Source organism: Drosophila virilis, chromosome 4, assembly GCF_030788295.1.
Source record: "Drosophila virilis strain 15010-1051.87 chromosome 4, Dvir_AGI_RSII-ME, whole genome shotgun sequence".
In the NCBI taxonomy this organism is placed as follows: domain Eukaryota; kingdom Metazoa; phylum Arthropoda; class Insecta; order Diptera; family Drosophilidae; genus Drosophila; species Drosophila virilis.
Window position 1 is genome coordinate 27,239,978 of NC_091546.1, and position 10,435 is coordinate 27,250,412.

Consider the following 10,435-nt stretch of genomic DNA (forward strand, 5'->3'; position numbering starts at 1 on the left):
GTAAGTGAAACAAGATGAAGTAGCAGCAGAAGATGGAGTAGAAGATGAAAATTAACCCCATGCAATAAAATTGCTATCAGCAGTTGGCAAAACGAGAAATGGTGGCAAATAAAAAATTTGGTAATGGCAGCCCGCTTTTCCGAAAGCAAATTAATTAGACAAATGGGCGCCAGCCTTTGCCAAATTTTTTTTTTTTCCAACTAATTTTACATTTTCATTATGCACACAGTGTGACTGCCTCTCTCTCTCACACACTCTCCCTCTCTCTCTCTCTCTCTCTGTCTCTTGCAGAGTTACCGGAAGAGCACACAGTGGTTACCGGGATACAGGCACGTTATCGCATTGGCGATTTGGTCGACGGCAATTGCTCAATTAAATACTCGAAACCGGCTGCTAATTTGACATGGACTATTAATGGTATTGTGGTAAGTTTTGGTTTCGGTTACGCTTCGGTTACTCTGCTCGTTTGGCATCCATTTCGATCCCGCCATTCAATTAGAGTGCGCTTCGGGCCAATTTCAATTGATGGCCCCGCAATTTTTCAATTAGTCGCAAAAGCATTCCGCATAAAAGTTTCCTTTCAGCACTTAGTTTTCACTTCAATTGCGCATTTGTGGGCAACGAATATATTTAAGAGGTGTTATCGACCATTTTACGTTTTTGCGATATTTTCCCTCAAGGTTAAATGTTATTAGAATGCATTGGCTTATTGGCTGGTTTGTATGGTTATTTGTTCTTTACTCGAACTTATCGCTAATGCGTATAGAATATAATTATTTATAATTATCTTTGCCTTTTGAAGGAGACATATCCGATCAGTATCAACAGCAGTCAATAGTTATCGAGTTATCGACGAGAGCCTGTAGCAGCCGACGTTAAGGACTGTTATGTAACAGAAGGTATGATAACAGAAACATGTTACATGCTAAAGCTTTCAAAGTGAAGAGACCTGTATGAGATCGGGGTATTCAAGGTTTAACAATAGCTTTTGGTTCAAGGAAATAGTTTTTAAATATTTTCAAGTAGAAGATGGTATATATTTGAATGTTGTTAAGACTCGAGTGGGATCTAGGAGAATCTGAGATCGCCTAGATCTTTTGAATTATAATCAAATATATCCAGATTCACAACACAAAGATTTTAAGTTAAAACCAATTATATATCGACAAAAGACAACGGCCCATCTATTTGTGTGTGTATATCGGTTTCTTATCGATAGACCTTCGTTAGATATATGTTAATTAACAGGATAGTTTTAAATCCTGACTGTCTCGATATTAAGCTAGACGAAAGCAGCCCGATTTAATGGCTCCAGAAGATCTATCCCTACCTAAATATATTTCATTTATTTCACACAAAATATTATATTCATCTTTGTTTAATTTTACATTTAATTTTTTATTTGGTCTGACTCAAGATTCTACTTCTTGTACTTCTTTGGCAAGCATTTGATTGCTTCTATTTTATTTTTTATTTTTTCGCTTGATTCTTTAAAACTCTTTAGAGCTGTTGGCCGGCGATTACTTGCTTTCCCGGCGCTTCGAAACTTTGTGCAGTTGGATCGTTTGGCAATCTTTTAGCGTTTAGTGTGTGATTTTTCATTTCCCGTGTGTGTTGCACACTTTTTGGCACCTGCGTTTCCTTTTGCTGTTTTGCCTTCGCCTCGACTATCCCCAGCCATACTATATATATTTTGATAGGCAGTCACTTTTTATGCCTTCTCATTCTCTCTCTCTCTCTCTCTCTCTGTTGCTGGCTGTTTTATGGCCGCAACCACAGCAGGCAGCTTCAACATATCGCGCCATTTGGATGTTGGGTGGTACAGGTGTGTGGAAGGGGTAGAGGGGGAGGGGGGGATACAGGTAGCTTGGCTTGGCTGGCTGCTGTCATAGTTCCGCATGATTTCACACAGTTCTGTGACTGTGCCTGGACCTGGGCTTGGGGTCGACAAAAGTGACATGGCCCGGCATTTTTGGGTCTGCTGCCATTTTGGTGCGTTTGTTTCAAGAGACGTTTCGGTTGTCAGCTAATTTTTTATGTGTAGAATAGCCCCCATACCCTGAACTGGGCGAGAGCATTACGTATGAATTCTTGTCTACAGACTATGTTATTGCTGCTTTAAATTATTTGCGAGCGAGCAAATGGCTGGATATGGTGTAGAGGTGTAAATGCCCTGTAAAAAAACAGTATATTTTATGTGGAAACTCATCTTTCAATCGAAATTTGTCTAGTTTTACGCCTAGTTTTATGGAGATAAACAAATTGAGAAATAGTCAAGCCCATATCAAGAACTTACATCTCAAAGATATAGAATAAGTTGATCTACCCTCAGCTAGGGTATATAAAGGGACAGCAGACAGCAGAAGTTAGTGTGGGCGTGTTTGGGAGCATTGTCAATGTCAGTTTGGTTGGGTTCAAGTCATATTTCATTAAGTGTGGGCATTTTTTTGTTGTCGTGTACAAGTTGTAAGTTTTGCTTAGGTGCTGGTAAAAAGGCGAGGACATTTTCACAGTGAATTGCTGATGCAAATAGTACGAAAGAAAATGGGAAAAGCCTGAGATTGTGCCATAAATAAAATATTTTATGCCAGCTTAAAGGCGAGAAACCGCTGTTGTTTGCTTCAAAACTAAATTAAATGTAATTAAATCTAAAATGTTCTTAGCAACATTTGTAAAAATTGATCTCCAACTTTGCTTTAAAGAACTATTTAAATTTTAGATTTTACAACGCGCCAAAAAACATTCTCATATTTTACATAGCCAATTCATAAAATGCAATTTTATTCTAGTAACTCTCTAAATTAAATTTATTAATTTGGGCAATTTTAAAAAATATTTTATAGCTAAAATAAAAAAATAAATTTCGATATTTAGCGTAATTGAAAAATTGCTAGGCATACCTAGTTAAGCTAAAATTTTGGAAATAGAAATGCAAGCAAAAAATGCAAAAAGTAAATAAATAAAAGCAATTTTATATACATGTTATATAGATAAATTCCACATAAAAGTTTGCCATTTGCGGCCACTTTTTCGTGGCGAAAAAAAATACAGGTCCTTGCTGGCATTAAGTGAAAGGACCCAGAGAACAACTGAGAAAGTTGCAAATATATATAAATACATATATAGATATAGATATATTTTTTATCATTATCAAACAAGCAACTCAGCAAAAACTAACACAAACAACACTCGAGTGTGGTCTGGTGTGTGTGTGTGTGGGTGTGTGTGTGTGAGTGGGTTTTGGTGTGTGTGCGTTGGTTCGCCACTTGATCTTTTAGCTAACGAGCGCTTTTCAACAGAACCTGCCCCATGCCTCCCTCATTCATGTGTGGCTGCGTGAAGGGACGAAGGGGCGAAAGGGGTGGTGGGAGGGTGGTGGGAGGGTGGAAGGGGGAGGGGGTGTGGCTGTCAGGCTGGCAACGTTATCTGCAGGCACTTCAAACTAAACTCACCGCAAACAAAGTGGCCTCGTGCTGGCTCGACTGCCTTCGTCCTCACCTCGTCAACCTTCCCCCAGGCTTTGCTCCACTTAATCACTCAAGCGTGAATCTATTCATCATTCATAAGTTATAAATTTGCCTGCTGTGGCATGTTTTTTGGGCGTAAGAAGTGGCACAGGCTCAGGACCCGGCCGAAGGACCACAGCTCAGAACAGGACACGGCACAGTTTCCACTTAACAGTCGCCACTTGTGCATTGTGCATTGTGTGTGTGTGTGTGTGTGTGTGTGTGTGTAGTTGAGTGTGGCATGATGAGTGGAGACAACTGATGTCGCATATCTGTAAGATGCAGCGCCTTTTGATAAATATATATTTATAAATTTGAGTCTGAAACTCTTTTGAACAGATGTATTGAAGCGTGGATTCGTTTCGATTCATTTGTGACCCAAAACATGCCTCTTGACACACACACACACTCTCAATTGACAATATCCGTTTCTCATTTTTGTTTCGTGCAGGTGCCGCCGCATCATATCAAGACCTATCAGATTGAGAAACAAGCGAATAGCACTCTGGAATCGGTGACAAGTGCCATTCACTTTATGGTAACCACACAGCATTTTCTCAAGGGTCAGATGAGGGTATGTGCCAAAGAATGCACGGTACAGTGGTCGCACGCTACAAAGGACTTGCTGCAAATCTTCGTTTATTATAATAGAATATATATTGCACAAGTAACAGCGGTTATAGTTTGCGAGCGACCACTGTACTTGTAATATGCCAGGCATATATACCAGAAGTACTTAAAGCTCTCTTCAAATTCACAGCTCAAATGCACGGCCAACATATTTGATATATTCAAAGAGGAAATCGAAAGCATTATCGAAGAAGATCGACCCAGAATAATGGCATCCGGCAGATCGTACGATATCAATAATTATCCCCTGGACGAGCATGGCAATGGGCATGGCGATCGAGAACGTGGAGGCTATGAGGATCACAATGAATCGTATTTGACGCACTTGGCGCGTAAGTGTTGAAAAATGCAGCAAAAAAAAGTGTTTTAAGCAACTTAACTATAGGTCACAAATACTTAAGAATTTTCTAAGCAGAGCTTATTCCTTTAAGCAACTAATTGCAACTAATTGACTGGGCATATATCTTATATAAGTTGTCTAAGTCTTTGGTCCAGTGTTGAACAATTTATGGATATACGATGGGCGGCTGTTTAGATCAAACAATAGAAATTCCATTTTTTCCCCCCTTTTTCTTTTTCTTCTGATGGAATTTACTCAGCCGAGCACCGAGCTCTAATGCCGCCTCAAGTAGTTTTAAAACTGAACTGGAAAACCTTTTAACAAGTGTTTGCCTGCCTGATCCTAGCTGCATGCAAACTGCACTTGAACGGCAAGTGGGGGTTAGGTGGGGTGGGGCAACATTTTTGAGCATCTGCTATGTCAACTTTCAATGGTTGCCCATCAAGCCACTTGGTGTCCTGCGATCCCCGCTCCCCTGCTCAGCGCCCCTCTCTCACGACTCGTTTGCCGCTCGAACATACAACGTAAATTATGCAAATAACATTTGCCAGCATAAACATTCCGGCAGAGGCAGCTGCTGCTGCTGCTCCTGGAAAGTGGCAGCAGGATAACCGACACGCTTATCGAATCAAATGTTGGGCCAAATCAAATTGCTATAAACTTCGTTTCAGACAGTGAAAGATTGTCGCGGATTGTCGTTGCAGACGAGAGCTGATTTTGTGTAGCTGTAGCCCAGAGGTAATTCCAGCCTTTGGGGTCTACTTGCATACCCTGTAAATGGCCTAGGCTGGGTATATGCGATGTTGGTTTTAGTTAATCTGGCAGAAAGTTATTCATATTTGCATTTTTCATAGTGTGCGGCAGAAATAGTAACTACGAGGTATCTGCTAGTCGGGCATTTTTGTTGGTAGCACACTCGCACTTGCCTCTCTAATTTTCGCTGGGGAAAAGCAAGCTGATTGCTGTGTGGTTTATGGGTAACACTCGTTCTCCCTCTCACTCTCTCACACACACTTTCGCTATTTGCCAGAGTTGCCACTTATTTGCGGCAACATTTACTTAACGCCAAAATGCAACAACAACAACAACAACAATAACAAATACAACATTGTAAACGCATTGAGCTGCAAATTGTATTTAAAATTACATCGACTTCAAAAAATTGAGAAAATATATTCAACGTGCGCATAAAAGTATGCAACATTCTTTGCTGCAAGAAGAGCTCACGCTCGGGAAATTCACAACATTTTTGGGTGGGTTTTCGCAGTTTACCCTTTGTAGTTTCGATTCGAGTGAATTCGATTTTTGTGAACTTTATGCAAATGCAATGTTGACATGAACACCACACACACACACACACACACACACACACGAGAGTATATTGACTGGCCTTTTTTTTGGGTGGCAGAGACTTATCAGATATTTTTCAGCTGGTAGCAAGTGACTTAAGCTCAATGGAGTGCAAGGGTGTAGCACAACTGAATGTAGCTAATATGGAAATCAGAATTTCAAGAGCATAACGTACTAGCAAATATTACACGACTTTGTCAAAAAGTACAACAAATTTAAAATAATTACTCTTGCAACCACATTCGTTCATTTTATAAATAGAGAATTAGAGAATCAGTTGAAAACAGTCTGATAACTTGTAGTGTATTCAAAGTGCGATATGGCCCACAAGGATTCAGTGGAAACTGCGTAAGCTCTGCTTGAACAAGACATGAGAGAGTGAATAACCCCAAATATGTGCTCTTATTAAGAGAGCTCTGCTTAAGTAATACATTAGACAGTAATTACCGTTAGTATGTATGTAAGAGAACATGCCAATATACTCAAACATTACAATTTCCCATAGCACATTTGATTAGGGATGTTTTTAAGTTCGATATATCTCAAAGAGACATATCCCATTAGCTTAAACTCTTATTAAGAGTGAATAACCCTTAATATGTGCTCATAATAAGAGAACATGCAAATATCCTCCAGCAAAACAATGTCCCATAGATCAATCAAGTCAATATCCCTATTGGACATTTAATTGGGGATATTTTTATTATTTAAAATCCCATAAATATCTTTGCAGCTCCACGGCACACACTCTTTAAGCTATATAGCTTTTTTAGTGCTTAGAAAATCTTCTTGCTAATGCACACGTCACGCAACACACAGACAGCTTTCTCTCTTAATAATCCGCTCTGCCTCGCTCACGCTCTCTCTTTCTGTCGCTTTTGCAGCGGATAACAGCGCGTCGGGCGCTTCGAGCGCTGCTCACGAAATCTTCTGGCGCGTTTGGCCATTCAAGCTTATGGAGGCGCTGCCATTTCAGCACATAACAAAGCTTCACACACACATCAACAGGCAGCTTTCAAAGTGGGCGTGGCACTCTGCTAGATGCGCCACATGGCTTAGCGCAGCGAACGGAATTGCGACGGCGACTGCATTCGCACTGCCCCTCTGCCTGTGGGTGGGCCATCAAATTAACAACTGTCAATACGCCAGCGACAAAGCAGCGACGCAACAGTCGGCCAGCGACGGTGGCGACGGCGGCGACGGCGGCGACAGCTGCGACGGCGGCGTTGCGCGTGTTGTCAATGTGACAATGTCAAAGGCAGCGTCGAATGAGAGCGACAAATGCTTTTATAATTGTCAAATGGCATTGGCAACACTTTCGGGCTGTCTGCAACGGAATGACGATAAAGATGATGATGTTGATGATGATGGCGATGATGATGATGACGATGCTGGGAATATGGCAAGTGCTGCCGAGTCAGGCGTTGATTTAACTGCTGCAGCAGCAGCAGCAGCAGCAGCAGTGGAAGCAGTGGAAGCACTAAAGCGCCAACATCAACAGCTGTCAGCGACACTTGGCAAAGTGGGCGCGGCCGCGCTGCCGGATCAACGATTATTGATGACTTGGCCGACGCTGGCTGCGGCAGCGGCAGCGATAGCGACCTGCTGATGCTGAATTAATGATGAAATGCATTCCGGAAAGTAGCTTAAGGTGCTGCACATTTCTCTTAACCAACACGCCATATTTGTTTTTTTCTCTTATTTGTTTTCATGCGAGTAGTAGCGCAATAATTAACGCCAGAAGCAGAAGCAGAAATAAACAAAAATTAATAAATATTTGCGCAGCAGTACGCCTTGGCACAAACATACTTAAGAGTGGCAAAAGCCCGGTTTGGGCTTCAGGCCGGATGACGTGGGGGTAGAGCAAGCAAAGAGAAGCTTAAATAATATTAAAGAGGCAAATTGTAATATGATAAGGCAAAGAGAAATGTAATAAACGTAATTCAAGTAAATATTATAATTATAAAAAATAATGTTTATATGTATGCAACATATGTATGCAAAAACAAAAAAAAAACAGGTGAAGCTCATTAAAATAGCATTAATTAATATAATAATTACAAAATCATAAGTATACAAAATTATATAATTATGTATGTATAAAATGCCGTTGCAATTAGTAAGCAATAGGGAAATTTAAGAGTAAAACTTACCCTGCAGCCATTTCCCTCGCTCGCTGCCTTCGTAATTTCCCCCCTTTCATTTTCACTCACTTTCGTTAACATCGCGAAATACACAGCCAAAGCCTATCCAAAATTGACGTTGACTGCGCTGCTTTGGGCAGTTGAGAACACAGCAATAACAATAACAAAAAACAAAAAATTCACACACACCAACAAGACTAGGCTTTTTCTTCTTCTTTCTTCTTGCATTACCCATGCTGACTGCGCTGCACATGCAGACTGCGCTGCCTTTGCGCAAGGCTCACAACAGAATGGAGATCAGAATATCACAGCAAAAAAATAATAAAAAAAAAAACAAACAAGCAAAACAAAACAAACAAAAAATCACACACACAAGCTGTTCCCAAGGTCAGGGATTTTTATTTTCTTTCTTGCATTACCCACGCTGACTGCGCTGCCAGCTTTACGCGCGCTTTCCGTAATCTTTTAGGCACACTTAATTACGTAATAATAACATTGAATACAATTCCTTTACACTACCGACGCGATTTGCGCGCACGCTCTCCGTTTTAATGCGGACACACGCCAAACCGAAGCACTTCGCACGACTGCGCAAAAGCAACTGGCAATTCGAAATTTCCTTTGCACTAGTAAGTAGTGCCCAAATAGGGAATTTATGCTCTCGGTCTCCTTATATCGCTTCCACACACTTTGTCAGTCTGTTGTTTATTTATTTTTTAGCAGGACTTTTTTTGTTATGAGAAAAAATACATTTTTTTTAAAAACAAACCTTCGCTTCGTACAAACACCTTACTTTAGTTAATTTTTATATCTTATTTTCCAACACAAGGCATTTTGTTGTGAGAAAAAAACAATTTCCTTGGCTGCAGGCTGCACACTTAATTGAAGATATTTAAAGAGAGCAAATATACACATGTTTTTGTATGGCAGCGAGCTTTCCTTCACAAATTGCGATCACATGTTAATACATAACATTAACTTAAGCCGCACACAAACGAAAGAGAACTGTGAAAAGCTTTTGCGGTCAAACTCTAATCTGATCTTCAACGTTGCACTTGAGCTTAGCTTTTATATATCGTAGTGCAGTTTACAGAAGAGAAAGAGGAAACGCAAGAAGCTTTTCATATAATTTCTAGTGTTTGCGCAGTTAATTTGTAAATAAAGTTCTGCTAAACATGAGAATGGAAGAAACAAACAAAATGAAAAACAAATATATATATATGTATCTGTATATGTAAGCTGGTATAATAATAACAAGATTATATAGAAAGGAACTTTTTACGGTTTTGGAAGCACGCAAAATTAATTACAAAAAAAAAATATAAGTAACTTTTAATTTGTAGACGCAAAAAAAGGTGAATTACAGCAAATTCAATGAAACGCTTAAACAAAAATCTGTTTTATTTCAGCAAACTAAAAACAACTACAAATTATTTAACATTTTTGGCAAACAAAAATCCAACGGTAAATAGTTCCTTTGCCTTATAAATGAAATCGATGTAACTGTAATTTGGAAGCATGGAAACGCAAAATGTAAATGAAATAAAAGCTCTTGGGAAATTAATTCCAAAAAAAAACAAGTTGGGAATTAAAAAAAAAGAGAACTAAATAGAAACTCCCGTAGCTAATAATATTAATAATCAAAGGGCAAACAGAAGTAAATAAAATATTAAATAATATTGTAATCAAAACTTTTGAATAATTGTATATAGTAAAGTACGCTGAAAAGTTGTCTAAATAGCACAAAATCAATTGTGAATTTATGGTTAGTAAATTTGTATGTGTAAATGTTGAATATGATATACATGCAGATATATACCCAGATATATATATATATATATATATCCGATATAATGCATGCTAAGGTTTATCTAATCAAAAAGTGTTGTGAAAGTTGTCTTCCCTGATTTACGTTTGCTCAATTTTCTATATAAATCAATTTTTCATTTCCCGTTTCAGTTCTGTTCAGCTTTATAAACATAGAATATACATTGAAACACACACATATATATATAATAAATAATAGGCATTATATAGATGTTATTCATGAATTGTTAGTGTATATAGAAAGTCGTAGAGAAACTACGTATATTTGTTCATTTCAATGTTTTCGATATAAACAATAAACAAAACGATATTTAAACATGAATGTTGTCTAGCAGCTAAGCCCGAAATTAGACTTTAGATTAACATATAATATACGATTAATATAAATAAAAGCTTATATTGAATATAAAATACATATTCATATCTGAAAATAAATGCGAAATGAAATTAAACAAATAATCAACAATGTAAAGCAGCAAAAGAAAGAAGAATACCAAAATAAAAAAACAATCGGAAAATGTTGTAAAAAGTAAAAATATACATTTAAAAAAAGAATCACTTAATATAAGCAACAAACATTTAAATAAAATAAATGCATAAATGTAAAAAGTAAATTTAAATAAAAACTGGCAAGCATT

The 10,435-nt window shown here is 38.4% G+C and overlaps 2 protein-coding genes across 3 annotated transcripts in view; one reads left to right on the forward strand and one right to left on the reverse strand.

The window, feature by feature from the left end:
* beat-Ib (beaten path Ib) overlaps nt 1–8,116 on the reverse strand; it is a 189,186-nt gene extending 181,070 nt beyond the window's left edge. For both annotated transcript variants that reach the window (XM_070208878.1, XM_070208877.1), the window contains exon 1: nt 7,980–8,116. The gene's annotated coding sequence lies outside the window, so the exon portion shown is untranslated. The remainder of the gene's footprint in view (nt 1–7,979) is intronic.
* beat-Ic (beaten path Ic) overlaps nt 1–8,382 on the forward strand; it is a 59,166-nt gene extending 50,784 nt beyond the window's left edge. The window contains exons 5-8 of the mRNA XM_002057502.4: nt 292–425; nt 3,958–4,080; nt 4,267–4,468; nt 6,711–8,382. Coding sequence (XP_002057538.2) covers nt 292–425; nt 3,958–4,080; nt 4,267–4,468; nt 6,711–7,435 — 1,184 coding nt within the window. The 3' untranslated portion in view covers nt 7,436–8,382. The remainder of the gene's footprint in view (nt 1–291; nt 426–3,957; nt 4,081–4,266; nt 4,469–6,710) is intronic.
* Nucleotides 8,383–10,435: the final 2,053 nt, after the last annotated feature.